The 20,123-nt window shown below is 43.6% G+C and overlaps 1 protein-coding gene across 1 annotated transcript in view; it reads left to right on the forward strand.

Annotated features, from left to right (window-relative positions):
* Window positions 1–20,123, forward strand: part of LOC139376412 (unconventional myosin-Id) — a 123,872-nt gene that overhangs the window by 12,191 nt on the left and 91,558 nt on the right. The window contains exons 2-3 of the mRNA XM_071118980.1: window positions 16,039–16,247; window positions 16,919–17,012. Coding sequence (XP_070975081.1) covers window positions 16,039–16,247; window positions 16,919–17,012 — 303 coding nt within the window. The remainder of the gene's footprint in view (window positions 1–16,038; window positions 16,248–16,918; window positions 17,013–20,123) is intronic.

Raw genomic sequence — 20,123 nt, forward strand, 5'->3', positions numbered from 1 at the left:
CACCACTCCACCAAGCAGGCCTTTATGGTAGAGTGGCCAGATGGAAGACACTAATCAGTAAAAGGCACATGACAGCCCACTTGGAGGTTGCCAAAAGGCACCTAAAGGATTCTCAGACCATGAAAAAATGAAATTATTTGGTCTGATGAAACCAAGATTGGACTCTTTGGCCCGAATGCCAAGCGTCATGTCTGGAGGAAACCTGGCCAATACCATCCCTATGGTGAAGCATGGTGGTTGTAGGTGTGGGGATGTTTTTCAGTGGCAGGGACTGGGAGACTAGTCCAGATCGAGGGAAAGATGAACGGAGCAAAGTACAGAGAGATCCTTGATGAAAACCTGCTCCAGAGCACTCAGGACCTCAGACTGGGGAGAAGGTTCACCTTCCAACAGGACAACGACCCTAAGCACACAGCCAAGACAATGCAGGAGTGGCTTCGGGACAAGTCTCTGAATTTCCTTGAGTGGCCCAGCTGGAGCCCGGACTTGAACCCGCTTGACCATCTCTGGAGAGACCTGAAAATAGCTGTGCAGCGACGCTCCCCATCCAACCTGACAGAGCTTGAAAGGATCTGCAGAGAAGAATGGGAGAAACTCCCCAAATGCAGGTGTGCCACGCTTGTAGCTTCATACCCAAGAAGACTTGCCAATGGTGCTTCAATAAAGTACCTAGTAAAGAGTCTGAATACTTATGGAAATGTGATATTTCCGTTTTTTAAATATATAATACATTTGCAAACATTTCTAAACCTTTTTTTGCTTTGTCATAAATGGGGTATTGTGTTTAGATTTGATGATGGGAAAACCAATGTTATCCATTTTAGAATAAGGCTGTAAAATAACAAAATGTTGAAAAAGGTCTGAATACTTTCCGAGTGCACAGTATCTGTTGTCAACTTCGTTGTGAAGTTATCGGCAGTCACAGAGAGACCGATGTTTATTTGATTCAATGTTTATCGGAGATTAAAAAAAACACGTCTAACGATGGAGGCAAAGTTCTATGAGTGGTGCTACTTAAGTAATGATGGTTGTGGGGAAACAGCCAGGATATTTAATTATGCCCCTTACGAAGGTTCTAATGATGAAACCTGGGCCCAGACTGCTTGTCCAGTTGACATTGACTTTGTTTGACTTGAAGTTGAGCAGTCTGGCCTCCGAGAGCACAGTGCCAAGGAACTTCCTAAATATATCCCCAGCAGATGCCCAATCTCTTTGTGGAAACGTTTTGTATGGAAACTGAAATTCCAGTAAAGGTCCTGGGAATTCTGCTTCAACGGACCAGTCAGCAGATAAGAGGCCGAATGTAAGCGAACCATGGCAGATTCTGGAACATCCTTATCTACACATCTCTGGTGGTGTAGCCCACTCAGTGTTCCTACATATTCATTTAGCACTAAATTGTTGCGTTTTCAGTGCAACCTCAAATGACCTAAAACAGATATAAAGTATGTAGGAAAAATAATGGAACTATATATTTTTTATAAGAACTAACAATAACCAAAATAATAACTAGACTATTTAAAAAAGTGTATTGATTTTGTTATAATGTTTGAGGAAATTAGCTTTAAAACTGCAACATTTTGTTTCTGAGGCTAAGCGGAGGTCCTCTAAAATATTTGGTCGGAATTGGCGCCGTTGGCCACACCCACTACCACGCTATATGGAACTTTGGCAGTGTTGTTTTGTCTGTCGCTGGGTCTGCAGGAAAACTTTTTGGCAAACCGCTGCCATTAAATGTAATTGTTTTCCAAAACAACTAAAGGTGTTTTTTTCCCTTTTTTTTCTTCCTAATAGGAGTCCCTGATACTGCAGATTAAATAGCTGATAACCACTCCACCATGTCAGCAGTTAAGACTGTTCTCTTCTCTCACTGACTCCCAAACCTACATCCTCGATCTAGAGACATTTCTTGGAAAATGTGTACTTTTTTTGCGTGAAAAACACTTAGAACTAGTGTAATGGTGACCCTGCCCATCACCCCCAGTTGGGTCGGTTAGACTAGAATGTTTCTTTTGCCAGCCTTATCTGATGGTTTCCACCTAATCAAAACATGAAGATGGTGGTGACCCTTGTTGGGGACATCATGACTTAGTGACTGCAGTATTTTTCGTGTAGTATTCAAAGCTACTCTTATTCTGTCTCTATCTTTGTTCCAATTGGTTTGACCTTTGAACTCCTCTAAGAGGGGATTGGAACAGGAAGGAGCCAAGAATATGGAACCTGGAGGAGGGCAAAGGAAGCAGGAAAGCTGCCTCTTCGCATTGGCATTTCTCTTTAACTGGCTTCACATTTAAATGCTTCCTGCATCTCCTCTCTAAGTCTGAATATTAGCTGACAGGGCACAATGTCTTGAGATTTAAAGTCATACGGAAGTTATGTTGACAAGATAAAAATAAGAATAATACTCAGATGACAAATAATACGATGAGGAATAGGCTCCTATGATTTTCATCTACGCTAGACACACAACTGGTGCTCCGCTTCCTGCTCAGATTGGGACTGCATCTGCATGAAAGCACCTCCCAATTCCTCAGGGAGAGTTGTTAGGCATCCCTGGCTAGGGAAGGCTTTCTCTGTGAAATTGTGTGTGTGTAAGACTGTGTCTGGCCTATAGAGCCCAAATGTTACGTACTTGTAGAGTATGTTGCAGGGATTTTGCTGCTAAAGAAATACTTGGGTGGACCGAGCCTTGAAAGCGTTTTTCGGGATGCCTTCAGTGTAAATTTAACCACGCCCCTTGTTGATCCATAAAAAAACTGTATTGTTCCAAACTGAACATTTAAAAAAAAAAATTATTAACAAAATAAAAAGGTTGTTTTGAGATATTCATACATTTTTTTTTATTGTTGAATAAATTCATGTGAAAATGTGTATTTCAGAATCAAGACACACTCCATACGTTTGAGCGAATGATAAGGTGTATAATGACACCAAGATCTGTTTGTATCATGTCCGGTTCACAGGAGGAAGAGGTGTGTGTATATATCTGAAAAGGGCCTAAAGTGGCCACTTTTACATGATGTTTCTCAAATGGTTTGTGATACAAATGTAAAATACATGTCAAATATCCTTCCTCCTAATGACGTTTATATGTGAGAATTGCCGAAACAATCTGAGATACCCAAAAATATTTCCCGCTCCCATTGGCTTTTAATCACCCTGTAGGTGTCCTATAGGTCTCAATAACACTGTGTGTGCTTCACAGGCACAAACTACCATTAAGCCCCACTGTAACCCAGTATCTTGCATGTATCCTAAGTATTTAACCACTATTAAAGTGCAGGACAAATAGGGCCTGGCAGCTTCTCCCGTTTCAGGCGTATAAACACTCATTTGTTGCCGTAACAGCAGATTGAATCGTCGACGAGATGAGAGACACCAAACATAGCAACCCGACTCCCTCCATGTGACTCCTTCCCTGCAGAGCAATCACTGGGATCAAAGTCTCCACGGTTTGGGTGCAGTGAGCAGAAGCAGACTGGATAGGTGAAAGGTTCTACTTCCTCTTTCCATGATACAGGATCGGACTAATATACAACACCACACTATCTCTTCTAGCATAGAGGAGAGTTTATAGGAGTCCGAAAAGCAAATCTATTGTGGAATACATTGCCTTCGACCAAATCAACCAAATTTTACAACAGGTGTAGTAGACCTTACAGTGAAACGCTTACTTACGAGCCCCTAACCAACAATGCAGTTAAAAAAAAAATACAAATAAGAAATAAAAGTAACAAGTAATTAAAGAGCAGCAGTCAAATAACAATATTTGATTAGATTAGGTGTTTTTGATTTAGATGTTCAGGAGTCTTTTGGCGTGGGGGTAGACCTTGCTCCATTGGAGTTAATGCAGTATGGTAGCACTTGGCCAAGGGTCTTTCTTGTGCCAGATCTTGCATATTTCTTTTTTCTTTGTTCTTCCCCCTTTGTTCTTCCCCTGATAAAAACAAACTCCAGGAGAACACGTTGTCCTGACAGACATTGCTGAACCCTGGAGCTAAAAAAATAATAATTGGCGATAACACGCCACATAGCCTCCAGGAATGTTAGATCCTAAACCCTCATATTAAAGTTTTTTTTCTCCCCTTAGTGGTAGTCACTATTTAAAGACACAGAACTCGTCCCGTTTCTCTGCTTCTCGCTTGCCTTTGCCCAGCTGAAAGTTCCTATTGCCAAGAACAGCAAAGAAGGTGGATGGATGTTGATGAAAGCAGATGACTAGAAGGAGACTTCGACAATGTCACCCCACAAGATCATTGCAAATGTACAGGCAACTACCAAAATAAAGGAAACACCAACAAAGTGTTTTTAATAGGGTGTTGGGCCACCACGAGCCAGAACAGCTTCAATGCGCCTTGGCATAGATTCTACAAGTGTCTGGAACTCTATTGGAGGGATGCGACACCATTCTTCCATGAGAAATTCCATCATTTTGTCGACGGTGGTGACAAACAGTCTCAGGCAATGCTCCAGAATCTTTAAGTTTTCAATTGGGTTGAGATCTGGTGATTTGAGACGGCTATGGCATATGGTTTACACAGTTGTCATGCTCATCAAACCATTCAGTGACCACTTGTGCCCTTTGGATGGGGGCAATGTCATTCTATGGGGGCATATCCATTGGGAGCCAAAATAATGTCTTGCTCAGCATTTTTATACATGACCCTAAGCATGATGGGATGTTAATTGCTTAATGAACTCCGGATCGACACCTGTGTAGAAGCACCTGCTTTCAATATACTTTGTATCCCTCATTTGCCAAGTGTTTCGATTTACTTTGGCACTTACCTATAGGATGGTAGCTGTATACTCTTACACTGAGTCCGACACAATCCTCAACATTTTAGCAGCAAACTGTATTCATCAGAGTTTTTGAACTAGACTACTGCCAGACTCTACTCCATTCCTCTTTTTCAGCACAATTTGGTAGTATTTTAGACCCCTCCCTAGCCTAGCATACAGTACTCCCCCTCCCTATTTCCTTGACTTTTGCTTCCTCAGTACCTCAGTATTCCCTACAGCATTAATTTCTAAAGCTGAAAAAGGTAGGACCAGCACATGGATAGCCTTTTCTCAAAAATGTCTCCTTCCTTTTCTCTCTCGCTCTCCAGCATTGAAAAGGCCAGTCTTGCCACAAGAATTTCCATACAACCCCCTGTAATCTGAAACACATTACCGCCCTTACATAAACAGGGCTGTGCTTTTGGAGCCTTTCCCCTCCTAAAATAAGTCCCGCCAGGCTTCAGAGTCACAGACGTCTCATTTGTGGACTGTGTGCGTTGGCAGGCGGACGCTGGCCGTCCAGCGCCATGTTTGTGGTCCTTCTAATGCCTCCTCTCTCTTCCCCACTCTTTCGTTCAAATTTTTCTCTCGTCATATCCCTCATACAGTTTTATTGATTTCTCTCTCCATCTTTCTCTCTTTTTCCCTTGCAATTCCTCCCGTGCCGCCCCCCATTATGTTGTCCCCTTCTTGATATGTCTATAGTACAGTAGGATCATAATGTAACCCATCTTATGTAGGGAGTCTGTACTAGTCATTCAGTAGATCAGTCTGTCTGGCATATGCTTACTTCCCAGGGCAACGTGTCCAAGCTCTGGGAGGACCTTGATTAAATCTTGATAGATTCAATCAGATTAGGCTTCCAACTAAGATTGTTTGGTTCATGCTATAACAAGGTAAACCACATCCTCTGTTACATCAACCTTCTGCTGAAAGACCCCGGAAACTAATTTAGACACAATGACACATGTTGCATACATGTGGATAGTGATCAGAATGACACTTTTGAATGAATGATTTAAGGTGGTTGGTAGGAATCCTGTGTGTCATGTCATGCAGGAATGCTTTAAGTGTGAGTCATTCTAATTCTGCTGTGTGTGTTTAGCGGCTGGGGCGGACAGAGGTCATGTCATTCTCCAGTTCTTCTTGTTCCCTTTGTTCACCTGTTGGCTTTGTTCCCTGAGGCACTGTGAGGGATCTGGCTTTCACAGCCAGATCTGAGATCAGTTCACAGCACTAGCATGACTCACTTCACACACCTCTGACTGGCCATCTAGCCACTCTTTATCATCATCTCTCTCGCTCCCCCTCTCTCTCTTTCAACCCCTCCAAAAATGTCCACTAATTATAATCCACACAATAATACCCATTTCCTGTTGCTGCAGGATTATTTTCTTGTTGTGAGAAACTGGTCAAATTAAGATTCTGCATCTGTAACTTCTCCCTTTTCTCTTTGTCTCCCTCGCTCCTTTTCTGTCTGTTTTTGTGCTTTTCCCTGCCCTCTTTTTACCCGTGACAGAAATCCAAGTGCTTTCCTGAAATATCCTGCTGAGTAACGTCTGAGTCTATTTTGGGTGGCCTTGTCTTTCTCTCTCTCCAGCAGCCTATCGTCATCCTCCTGTTAAAGTGCAAACGGGTTCCGCATTGGGCCGGCAGACGGGCCCAACAGCCAGCCATACTCCCCTCCCCTCTCTGAAGTCTCTTTATTGAATTCTTGAAACTTAATCTGACTAAAATGAATCTTTTCTTCTCTCACTGAGCTCCCCTAGCTCAGGATTGGCCTAGGAAGTAGCTGTGATCTTCTCCGTCAGGGTATAGACAATAAATGTCTGAGGCACAAAGAAACACTACTGTCAGCCACCCGATCTCCAGCCAAGCTGTTTACACCTGGCTCCCATTGCCTAAGTATTCAGAGGCGGGCCAATGAAAGTGGAGTGCATGGGAACACATGCTAGTCATGCTAGGCTAAAACTCATGCGCTAATATGAAACATAAATCTGCAGATGTGCTGTCATTAGAGCAGAGGGGAGGTAGAGCTCACCCAGTCAGCACTGCTCCAGCTGTGCTCCAGTAGCTACGCTACAGTACAGAGGAGGAATCCAGATCCACTCCTACAGTATATGCTTATAAAGATTGATTTTGTCTTTGGGCCAAGGGCTGGGAGTGTTAAGTGTTGAAGGCCCCTGGTCTTCCACAGCCAGGCAGACAGGCTGGAGTGGGAGCTAGGAGCTGCTGTTTAGCACTAAGCAGGGTTTACAAAGCAGCGGAAAATCTCCTAATGCAGTCCCCCAGATGTTTGACGAGCTGAAGGAGAAGGAGGCTCGTGGATGCATGTAGAAAGAGTGGGGGGAATTGATGCTAGGATTGCTTCATTCAGGTGTAATGGCCAGTAGGCCATCGAATAACATTTTGTATCAGATATACAGTAGTATGTACTTTGACTTGAAATTTTCATTCAGATTATCAAAGTCTTGGATTTGTCAATTGATGCCTGTGACTAAATATTTGTTTTATATTTATGACTTGACCAGTAATGGGTGTTTTGAAGTGAATATCTCTTCAATTTAATCAAACACTTCCAGAACTATGACTTCTTATACAATTGCATTGGCTGTAATCACCCAAAATGGCCTCAAATAACCCTTAACTACCAGTATCCAAGTCTTAATTACTGGAAGTCCCCAACAATTTGAAGCACTGATAACAGCCAGCCACCACGTGTTGTTGGATCTCTAGACACAGTTTTTGGCTAACACAGTGTCTGGCTGTGTCCAGAAACAACCCCTAGCCCTTTTACCCCTAGGCATCGTCTGTAGATAAACAAGTTATTGAATAGATCAGGGATGGGCAACTGGCAGCCCCCCTTTTCTAGGCCTGTGCATCAATTCCCTCTCCCCCACTTGTTTTCTTTGGGAGGGGGGTTGTGCATCAGAAGTTTTTCTCTTGTTATGTCAGTCACTGACAGTCACTAAATTTAGGTCCATGTCAGCTACAACATTTTAGATTGGTAAGTATGGCTGTAATGGTAGACTTATTCCTACTGAACGGTTCGGTACGTGGGAATCGGTTCAGTCTGCACTGTGAACCCGAATGAATATTTAAAATAAAAACACTAGCCCTATAGGCTATGCCTACGCTGCATTGTATGCCATTGCCTCATGAGTAAATCTGAGCTGAAAAAAACATTCTAGGCTATTCCGTTGAAACAACCACAGCCTATGTGCGCGTTGCAATCAACATTTCTATCTTAACTGGCGGATTTCAAATTATTATTTTGTGAGGCGAACTCAAGTCCTTTTGTTCACCTGACCTGGAATTCCTTACATCAAATGCCGACCGCCCCCCCCCCCCCCCCCCCCCCCCAAGCAGATACCTCGACGGCCCTGAAAGAACTTCACTGGACTCTATATAAACTGGAAACCATATATCCTGTGGCTGCATTTATTGTAGCTGGGGATTTTAACAAAGCTAATCTGAGGACAAGGCTTTCTAAATTCTATCAGCATATTGAATGCGCGACACGTGCCGGTAGAATTCTGGACCATTGCTACTCTAACTTCCGTGATGCAAACAAAGCCCTCCCTCCCTTCGGCAATTCTGACCAAGACACCATTTTGTTGCTCCCAGCCTATAGACAGAAACTAAAACAGGAAAAGCCTGTGCTCAGGTCTATCCAATGCTGGTTTGACCAATTTGGATTCCAAGCTTCGATCACGTGGACCGGGATATGTTCCTGGTAGCCTCAGACAACAATACGCTGACTCTGTGAGCGAGTTTATTAGCAAGTGCATCGGTGATGTTGTACCCACAGTGACTATTAAAACCTTCCCTAACCAGAAACCGTGGATTGATGGCAGCATTCGCGCAAAACTGAAAGCGCAAACCACTGCTTTTAATCAGGGCAAGGCGACTGGCAACATAACCGAATACAAACAGTGTAGCTATTCCCTCCACAAGGCAATCAAACAAGCAAAGCGTCAGTATAGAGACAAAGTAGAGTCGCAATTCAACAGCTCAAACATGAGAAGTATGTGGCAGGGTCTACAGTCAATCACGGATTACAAAAAGAAAACCAGCCCCGTCGCAGACTTTGATGTCTTGCTCTCAAACAAATTAAACAACTTCTTTGCTCGCTTTGAGGACAATACAGTGCCACTGACATGGCCTGCTACCAAAGCCTGTGGGCTCTCCTTCACCATGGCCAACGTGAGTAAAACATTTAAATGTGTTAACCCTTACAAGGCTACCGGCTCAGACGGCATCCCTAGCTGCGCAGACCAGCTGGTTGATGTGTTTACAGACATATTCAATCAATCCATATCTCAGTCTGCTGTGCCCACATGCTTTAAGATGGCCACCATTGTTCCTGTTCCCAAGAAAGCTAAGGTAACTGAACCAAATGACTATCGCCCCGTAGCACTCACTTCCATCGTCATGAAGTGCTTTGAGAGACGAGTCAAGGATCATATCACCTCCACCCTACCTGATACTTTAGACCCACTCCAGTTTGCTTACCGCCCCAATAGGTCCACAGGCGACGCAATCGCCATCGCACCGCACACTGACCTATCCCATCTGGACAAGAGGAATACCTAATGTAAGAAGGCTGTTCAAAATCATTGACTACAGCTCAACATTTAACACCATAGTACCCGCCAAACTTGTCACTAAGCTCGAGACCCTGGGTCTCGACCCCGCCCTGTGCAACTGGGTCCTGGACTTTCTGACGGGCCGCCGGTAAGGGTCGGAAACAACATCTCCACCCCGCTGAACCTCAACACTGGGGCCCCACAAGGGTGCATTCTCAGCCCTCTCCTGTACTCCCTGCTCACCCATAACTGTGTGGCCATATACGCCTCCAACTCAGTCATCAAGTTTGCAGACGACACTACAGTGGTAGGCTTGATTACCAACAACGACGAGACGGCCTACAGGGAGGAGGTGAGGGCCCTCGGAGTGTGGTGTCAGGAAAATAATCTCACACTCAACATCAACAAAACAAAAAAGATGATCGTGGACTTCAGGAAACCTATCAAGCACTTTGAGAGCCTGTTTGTAGACAGACTGAATAGGTTTATAATGTTGTACAGCAAGCTTGGGCCCAACTAGTCAAGCAGTATGTTAAGTGGGGGAGTATCATAGATTTGAAGTACAGTTTTGCTACCTCTGTAGTCAAACAATTTCGTATAAATCGGAAATTAGCTAGGTTGAATCTGGTTATTTGAATTACCTTTTTCACATGCTTTTTAAAAGAGAGGTTGGAATCAAGTATGATGCCAAGGTACTTAAAATCGGATACCACCTGGAGCTTCTCCCCTGACACATAGACATCTGGCTCAGTAGCATCTGTTGCCCTCTTTGTGAAGAACATGCAAACAGTTTTTTTCACATTGAGATGCAAACACGAGTCACTGAGCCACTTTGTAACCTGGACCATTACAGTAGTGAGTTCTTGTGCAGCTTGTTGTTTGCTCTTTGCATGCACATATATCACTGTATCATCTGCATACATTTGAACTTCAGACCAAGTACAGACAGAAGGCAGATCATTAATGTACAGGCTGAACAGGAGGAGCCCCAGTATTGACCCTTGGGGCACGCCCACATCACAGCTACGAGTGGGCGACAGCTCATTGCTCACTCTGACACACTGAGTTCTGCCTTCAAGGTATGATTTCATCCATCTCAAGGCATCAGGGGAAAAGTTGAACTTGGACAATTTTGTGATGAGAATCTCATGGTTAACAGTATCAAAAGCCTTCCTTAGGTCCAGAAACACAGTACTTAGTAAGTTAGGAGATGATCTAATCAACGGAAGATGGAATTAAAGTGACGTAATAAAAAGTTAAATGGGAAGTACAGTGCATTCAAAAAGTATTCAGACCCCTTCACTTTTTCCACATTTTCTTATTCTAAAATGTATGTCGTTTTTTCCCCCTCTCTGATCAATCTACACACAATACAAAGCAAAACGTTTTTTTAGAAAGAAATAAAAAAAACTTTAAATATCACATTTGCGTAAGTATTCAGACCCTTTACTCAGTACTTTGTTGAAGCACCATTGGCAGTGATTACAGCCTCGAGTCTTCTTGGGTATGACGCTACAAGCGTAGCACACGTGTATTTGGGGAGTTTCTCCCATTCTCTGCAGATCTTCTCAAGCTCTGTCAAGTTGGATGTGGAACGTCGCTGCACTGCTATTTTCAGGTCTCTCCAGAGATGTTTGATCAGGTTCAAGTCCGGGCTCTGGCTGGACCACTCAAGGGCATTCAGAGACTTGTACCGAAGCCACTCCTGCGTTGTCTTGGTTGTGTGCTTAGGGTCGTTGTCCTGTTGGAAGGCGAACCTTCGCCCCCAGTCTGAGGTCCTCAGCATTCTGGAGCAGATTTTCATCAAGGATCTCACTGTACTTTGCTCAGTTCATCTTTCCCTGAGGAGTATTTCTGTCTGTACTAAAGCCCTTTTTGTGGTGGAAAAACTAATTCTGATTGGCTGCCAAGTGGGTGGGCCTTTGCCCTCCAAGGCACACCCATGGCTGCACCTAATGGAATGTATTTCAATTGACTGATTTCCTTATATGAACTGTAACTCAGTAAAATCATAGCTATGACAAGCTAGAAGTTAGTATTCTAATGCGAGACGGCTTATGTTTGGTTGCTGTCTCTCCCTCCTTGCTCCCGTGTCACTCGCTCACGGTACACACACCTCAAGGCTCCTCCTCCGCCTCTCCCTCGTGCTGTATCAGTTCTGGTTAATAAAGTAGCTTATAAAATTACTTTTCTGCTGCTTCCCTCACTCCGATCCGACCATGTGTAATACGGAACTGGTCGTCCTCGGGTCCATTCGGAACGGGTCTCCTATATTGAAAAATGTATTTATGCATATTTGTCCAGCTGGGAAAGCCCCAGGTCCATTTTGGAACGGGGACACTTTTTTAAAAACTTCTATTTAGACAAATAAACAAAAATTATCTAGAGTAACTGTTGGCATTTCATTTTCCCGCTGTACCGTAGCCGAACCGTGAACCCAAAACCCCAATACGTACTGAACCGTAGGTTTGTTGAACTGTTACACCCCATTGGTAAGTTAGTCTAGCGACAAGCTATCTAAACGTATAGTAATCATGGTCGAATTACTGACCGGGGGGTCCCCCATTGATTTTGTTAGTCACTCTCACTCCGATATCATAAAAACTCTAACATTTCTCTCCACCCTAGAATTGCAGGAAATTAGCACAACAAATCTCTCTGACACGTAGGCAGTCACTTGAAATAGAGAGAACCAGTGTAAAAAGAAGAGAGCAGTAGAGGTCAAGTGAAAGCGACAGTCCCAAAGTTTTGGCCACACCTTACTCTCGAGTCCTGAATTCTCTTTCTCTCCCTTTCCGACCTCCCTTTCTCAATTCAATAACTTTATTGGCACGGGAAACATATGTTAACATTGCCAAAGCAAGTGAAGTAGATAATAAACAGTACAAATGTACAGTAAACATTAAACTCACAGAAGTTCCAAAATAATGAAGACATTTCAAATGTCATATCATGTGTATATATACAGTGTCTCTCTCGCTCTCTGCTCTCTCTCTCTCTCTCTCTCTCTCTCTCTGGTCTCGGCCCCACTCACCCCCCCCCCCCTCTCTCTTTCTGCGCCGGGCCCAGTTGTGAGGGGAAGTGTATCTGACTGGCACGGCCCACAGCCTTGATCTCTCTCCAGCAGGACCCCTCCTTAGTGCTGCCGGGAAACGGAAGGAAAGGGAGGAGAAGGAGGGGTTACCATAGAAACCTCCCACCCACCTCCAATTATTCTAAAGACCATAGCCCGAGACCCAAAGGCCCACAACGTTTCCCAACCTCCCAGAAACATCCACACAATGTTTAGCCTACACTCCCACTCCAGTCTGTTTTATCTTTTTAGTTATCTCTGTTACTGAAATTCCCCAGAATGAGAACACACACTCCCACAGATGTCTCAGATGCCCTCTGATACCAACTATAGATTATGATGCAATAGGATGTTAATCATAATGTCCATTTATAAAAGCCAGATATTGGGAAAACACTAGGTCACTGCTGGGATTTTACCAGACACTGTCTGTATTGTTGAAACTGGGTGGGACATTGTATTTCCATGAATAATAATTTAGTTTAGATGTGCCGCAAACAGATGAGGATATTTCCTTGCCTATCATTTTGTTTTTTTTCCTGTTCCATATTGGGTGTGGATGGAAATCAAAACCACAATGACAAAATTACACTCCCTTGTGATGTTCTCAATAACACTGACATTCGGACTAAAGTATTTTCCCCACGTCCCATCTGAAAGCTGGGCCTACAGTAACCTATTGCGTAGATTCACCTTCAATTATTATGCTGTCAATTTAGTTGATTTCCCTCCAACTGAGATCACAGATAGATCACTCCCAACTGGTAGTTCATTGTATACATTCCCCCAGAAGCCATTGGACACGTGCACTTTAAGTGGGCAGCTCTCTTTGTTGGCACAGGGTATGTAGGGAGAAGGCGGCCTATCTGTGCTTCTTAGACAAAGACCCCCAATTGACGTCTGAACAATGGAGCAGGCAGTGCACACAGCAGCATTCCGCCCTGGAGGATGGCACAATAGGTCTTTCTCCAGTGCCAGTTCAAAGCCAGGGCAAATTGGTTTTGCAGCAAAGGAGTGTAAAGAAACGACATCGAACATATACAATCCACATGGATCACAATGACACATACAGTTACAATGTGCTGGCACATCAAGTCATAGGGCTGACTCGCACCAGGGAACGTGCCACCAGCCAGCATGCCAGGCTGCCAGCCCGCCCACCACTTCAACAGGCCCTGCCTGGGGACACAATGCCACCCTGGGCACACGAGCACAGTGTCTTGGTGTCACCCGTGCCCAGTGGTGCGTGGGATTGATGACATGAGGGCTCAAACATGGCTGGGTGCAGAAGAATGAGCTAATCGCCGCCTGTTGACCTGTCAGAGAGTTAGCGGTGGCGTCCTTGTTTGTGGAAGTGGCTAATTGTAGTTTCTGTGTGTACTCTGTGTAGTTTTAATTAAGCTCTTCATTTGTTCTCCATTTTAATATCTAAAGCCATCCTTCTCTGCTCTTTCTGTTTGTACTGTTCTACAACAACCCGTGTTTATGTGTTGTGGCTATTCCTCAGCTGCTCTGTCAATGTTTTGTAGATTGCTCTGTTTTCTCTTTTAGATATGGGCAGTATCTAACATCACCAATGCAGCTGCTTTATCGGAATCCGAATCAAAACGGAATCCGAGAACATGTATGCAGGCTGAACCACTATGTGATCCCTTCACTGACGTTAAAGATTGTGGACAGAGATTAGCAAGCCAAAACAATTCCACGTTCATTGAATGCCAAGGTTTCCAGGGACTCAAGGACATGGATAACCAGGGCTGTAGTAAAGGTAGTTTATTGTTGTAAGATCGTTGTAACCACTAACCGGGTCGTTATAGCACTGTAAAATAGGATCGGCCCTCAGTGGCTGACCAGGGCTAAAACAGGTTCAATCAAATAAGTGCATCAATCCAGAGCGTCACTCTCAGGACAAGCAGTGATTCCGAAGGTGTATAGTAGATATGCTGTATTATATTGGTAGTGTAGGCCTCTGGAACGTAGGGCCGCCAGGTGGAACCCTGGGACCAAAGCAGAGGTAGGCCTGACTGGGGTGTAGCTGAGAAGAAAGGCCCTATTCTTCTGTGTAGGCGGGGGGAGAAACCCTGGTCCACTCAGAGAAGGAAGTGCGGCAGGCTGCCTGAGGGCATAGAGAGAGAAGGCCCAGATCAGTCCCAGTCAAGACTCTCTCTCTCCCTGGAGTCTGCACAGCTCACTGCTCGAGGATCAGTGTGGCTCGTTGGGTGTAGGTTTTAGAGTTGGGGCCCCGCCATACCATTTTGAGCACCCTATTCTGTCCCATCTCAAAACCACCACCGAAGCCCTCCCTGGCAAGAGGTCTGTGGACGACCTCTTGGGCCTTCGCTACATCCTCCAACACCTCGACAACCCAAGGACATACATAAGGATATTGTTTCTGGACTTTAGCTCAACACAATCATTCTGGACCTGCTACAGCACAAACTCACCCAGCTGATCGTATCTGACTCCATCAGGATACAGCGTATTAAGATTGGGGGGGGGGGACATGTTTCAGCACGGGGGCACCGCAGCATCCAGGACAAGGAAGCGTGCAGGTCAGATCATCGCTGACCCCCGGACACCTTCCTACATTGCAGTACGTCTTTCAAAGACTCCACTCTGGCAGACGGTTTAGGTCAATCATGATCAAAGCTTCCCTCCACCTGAACAGTGGCCCTCATCAACCGACCATCGGGCTCATAGGGATGAAGTGACTTTGCGTTGGGCCGAACACTGCACCTTGCCATCAATGGCCTCTAATACAAATATTGCATTTGCACTATGTACACCTCTGCACAACACTGTATATGCACTGGATACAGTCACCATGGCAGCATCCCTCTCTCTGCTTACATACAGTATATCCCCCTCTCTAAATGCTATATTCCCACTGCAATCAGTCTAAACTCCAGAGTTTTGTGTTTACTGTAGCGATATTGCATATTCTGTATGATGTCTATGTGGAATACAGACACGTGTGTCTGTGTATTCTGTTTCTGTATTGTCTATTGCTGGCAGCACCTTCACTCTAAAGCAAATTCTGGTTCTGTGTAAATGTACATAGTGAAAAAAGATTGTCATAGTAGGACCATTTGTCTGGTACACTGTATGTAACTTATTGCCGATATGTTAACCCCACGCGCGCACAAGTATGTTAACCCCACGCGCGCACAAGTATGTTAACCCCACGCGCGCACAAGTATGTTAACCCCACGCGCGCACAAGTATGCGCGCACACACACACACGCATCCCTCTAGGCTGCAGACCACTATAGAAAAGCTATCATCGTCTGACGTAAAGTGTTGTAGTGTTGAAGGGAGGGGGGGGGGGGGGGGGGGGGATTGACATATAGAGAGAGGGATGTAAACATGACCTGGTGTTAGCCTGAGTCTCTGCTGCTTTTTGGTGCTAAATTGTTACTTTGGACTGTGCTACTGAACTGCATTTGTGGTCCTGTTTATTACGGTATGTTTTTAAATATGTGCGTTTTTCTAAATAGTATACCTGTCCTGTAACAGTGAAATGACTCAGCGGTATGGCATCATGTTGTCAGGTGACGGTGAGTTCCCTGTGCTCTTTCTCTCCTGTGGCTGCAGGTTTGAGAAGGGCCGTATCTACACCTACATCGGCGAGGTGGTGGTGTCGGTTAACCCTTACCGCGCCATGAACATCTACGGCCGAGACACCATCGAGCAGTACAAGGGCCGGGAGTTGTACGAGCGACCACCACATCTCTTCGCCATCGCAGACGCAGCCTACAAAGCCATGAAAAGGAGGAACAAGGACACCTGTATTGTCATCTCAGGTAACGGGGGGGGGGGGGAGCCCTCTAAACGGCCAACCAAATCACAAGTTGTCTGTCTAGTGAACTAATTCCAGCATATAAATACATAGCTAACATATTCTAAGCTTTATAATAGGACATTCATAAGGGCTCATACATGCTTATAAGAAGTAATACATGTACATATAACACTGGTTCAGGTCAAGTCACGTCTTCCTGGATGCCAACTTAAATTTTGTTTGAAAATGTAGCTTTTAAAGTTCAAATTTAATCTTCTCTCAAAATATTTTTGTAATGTCTGACTTTTGCTCTAATGTTTTCTGGCTGGAGTAATGTGAGATTGTCATTTAGGTGGAGAGTATTTTGGGGGAAATCGATATGACCCTATTTAGTTGAAAATAGCAGGGTCAACGCTGCCTTCTTTCTAAGAAAACAAGCTAAGTAACCACAAGCTGTGACAGCATGGTGAAAGTATTTGGTTGATAAAGCGCCACTTAGTGGTGAAGAGAGGAATATTCTGTCTCGAATGGCTCAAAACCCTAAACTCACCTCAAAAAAAGCCCATGACAATGGTGATCACATTTTAGAGGTTCCAATTGAATTCAAATCTGAAATGTCACATACATTGCAGTACAAAGCTATAGCAAATTATGGCACTATATAACAAAAATAATGATGTTTTTCCAATGCAGGGGAGAGTGGAGCCGGAAAGACGGAAGCCAGCAAATACATCATGCAATACATCGCTGCTATAACAAACCCCGGCCAAAGAGCTGAGGTCGAAAGGTGAGAAATGTATTGCCATTAAGTTGCCATTTGAACCTTCTCAGAATGTCCCTTTTTTAAATCTGCATGATGTAACTTTTTGGTTGACCTGACCAAATTCACGTAGGAATGTGACCCACCACCTCAATTCAGTCTTATGCAGCAAAATTTTAAATTGTGTTTTTTTACATTGGATAAAAGTAGAGCGATGATATATCATGATATATCACACACTGTAGCTGAGGAATAATGGAAAAGGAATTATGCTTTGGATGCTAAACTTGTAATCCCACTTTTGAGAAAATGTCCCTTCACTATTTCGGTACACCAACTGGAGAGCTCTTCTTTGTCTTAGGTCCACCCATCTCCTTAAGGATCCACATGTGAAGCCATGTGCTAAACAGAGTGAGCTAAACAAGTAACCATAATCCTAATGCATACTACAAGCAATACAAACTGATTGTCATAGCTAGCCACCATGCATGAATCTGCAGGTAGTTAAAGCTAACCAACTACACTACCGGTCAAATGTTTTAGAACACCTACTCATTCAAGGGTTTTTCTATATTTTGACTATTTTCTACATTGTAGAATAATAGTGAAGACATCAAAACTATGAAATAACACATATGGAATCGTGTAATCATCAAAAAAGGGTTAACCTGTTGCGACGACCAAACCCGGATCCGGGATTCTATTTATAGACCTAAGCTCATTACCATAACGCAACGTTAACTATTCATGAAAATCGCAAATGAAATGAAATAAATATGCTAGCTCTCAAGCTTAGCCTTTTGTTAACAACACTGTCATCTCAGATTTTCAAAATATGCTTTTCAACCATAGGAAAACAATCATTTGTGTAACAGTAGCTAGCTAGCGTAGCATTTAGCGTTAGCATTAGCGTTAGCATTAGCGTTAGCATTTAGCAGGCAACTATCACAAAAACAAGTAAAGCCTTCAAATAAAATAACTTACCTTTGAAGAACTTCTGATGTTTTCAATGAGGAGACTCTCAGTTAGATAGCAGATGCTCCGTTTTTCCAAAAAGATTCCTTGTGTATTAGAAATAGCTCCGTTTTGTACATCACATTTGGCTACCAAAAAAAAAAAAAAAAAAAAAAAAAAAACGAAAATTCAGCCCTCAAAACGCAAACTTTTTTCCAAATTAACTCCATAATATCGACTGAAACATGGCAAACGTGGTTTAGAATCAATCCTCAAGGTGTTTTTCCACATATCTCTTCAATGATATATCCTTCGTGGAAGCCTGGTTTCTCCTTGCTCTCAAATGGAAAAATAATTGCACCTGGCTTTACGCTCCAATTTCGACGCAGGGACACCAGGCGGACACTTGGAAAATGTAGTCTCTTATGGTCAATCTTCCAATGATATGCCTACAAATACGTCACAATGCTGCTAACACTTTGGGGGAACGACAGAAAGTGTAGGCTCATTCCTTGCGCAATCACAGCCATATAAGGAGACAATGGAAAACAGAGCTTCAGAAATTCTGCTCATTTCCTGGTTGATGCATCATCTTGGTTTCGCCTGTAGAATGAGTTCTGGGGCACTTACAGACAATATCTTTGCAGATTCTGAAACTTCAGAGTGTTTTCTTTCAAAAACTGTCAAGAATATGCATAGTCGAGCATCTTTTCGTGACAAAATATCGCGCTTAAAACGGGAACGTTTTTTATCCAAAAATGAAATAGCGCCCCTAGAGATCAAAGAGGTTAAACAAATCTAAATATATTTGAGGTTCTTCAAAAAGCCACCCTTTGCCTTGATGACAGCAAGGATTATTCACACACTTAGCAGCTCATGTTATAGACAGAAGCATGCTACATGGCAGACCAATCCGAACTCATCTCTCAGCATGTCCAGCCCTTCCATTATCTTTTTAACATTTTTATTATTATTTATTTTTTATTTTTTATTTGACCCCTTTATCTCCCCAATTTCGTGGTATCCAATTGTTTTAGTAGCTACTATCGCCCATCCATTATCTCCGCCAATCATGGCTAGCGGGAAGGTTCCAGCTTTTTCCGTGGCTAAACCAACTAGGCTCATAATAAAAAATGTAAATGGTAGTTACAGATGGCATACAAGTTTGTTATTAAGGCACATGAAAGTTCACATGTTTACGTTCAAATGCATCTCCTGTGAAGTTGTGACGTGTGACGTACACCTAGCTTCTTGAAACAGGTCACAAATGTGTTTATAGATCTGTCATTCTCATTGAAAGCAAGTCTGAGAAGCGGTAGATCTGAAATTGGTTTTGAAGTTGCATTGGTATTCACTGCAATGTTGTAGTTCCCAAGGTGTGTCAATTCTGATTTAGCCAATAGGCTTTCATGATTTTGCAGGAGTTTCATATTATTAATTCAGCGCAAGACTACCCGCCTCGCCTCTCCTGCCAAATTCAAAACCACGGCAGCGCTGAAGGTGAGAGATTTGTTTTCACATGGCTAGCGGCTAGCAAGCCTTCTTTTGTTATTTAAAAGGGTGCAAAAATGTCATCAGCTAAGAAAAATAAGGCAATTGTATGCTCGTTTATTGCGTCTTGGACAAGGGCATATGGATTTGTCTTACTGAAGTACTGGCCTGTTTACGCTCCCTGTTGTAAAACTGTTGTTTGTCGGACATCAAGTGCCTGGCGTCATTTTGAAACTGAGACATGAGGAATAACTCCAAGGATGAGGCGCACAAGCCTGAAGGAATCAAGAGGGCCGTGTCCAGGTATGAAAAGCAAATCAGTGGGTTTACAAATCTACATGCAGTCAAAAATCAAGCTACAGAGGGGAGCTATAAAGTTGCACAGTGCATTCCTAAACATGGAAAACCATTTACTAAATGGGGAATATATCAAGGAGGCTTTCCTCAGAAGTTTGCAGGTTTTATTTGATGGATTGCCTGACAAAGACACAATCATCTCAACGAAAGAAGACATGCCTGTGTCTGCATGTAATGGAGCGGCACACTGTAGAGTTAAAAGACGCACCTGTGTTTAGTGTGGCTCTTGATGAGTGTGGATGTGAATGAGATTCCACGTCTGGCAGTTGTTGCAAGATACTGTGACTCACAGCAGGTACGTGAGGAGCTGCTTTGTCTCAAACCCATGCATGGTAC

Source organism: Oncorhynchus clarkii, chromosome 20, assembly GCF_045791955.1.
Source record: "Oncorhynchus clarkii lewisi isolate Uvic-CL-2024 chromosome 20, UVic_Ocla_1.0, whole genome shotgun sequence".
In the NCBI taxonomy this organism is placed as follows: Eukaryota; Metazoa; Chordata; class Actinopteri; order Salmoniformes; family Salmonidae; genus Oncorhynchus; species Oncorhynchus clarkii.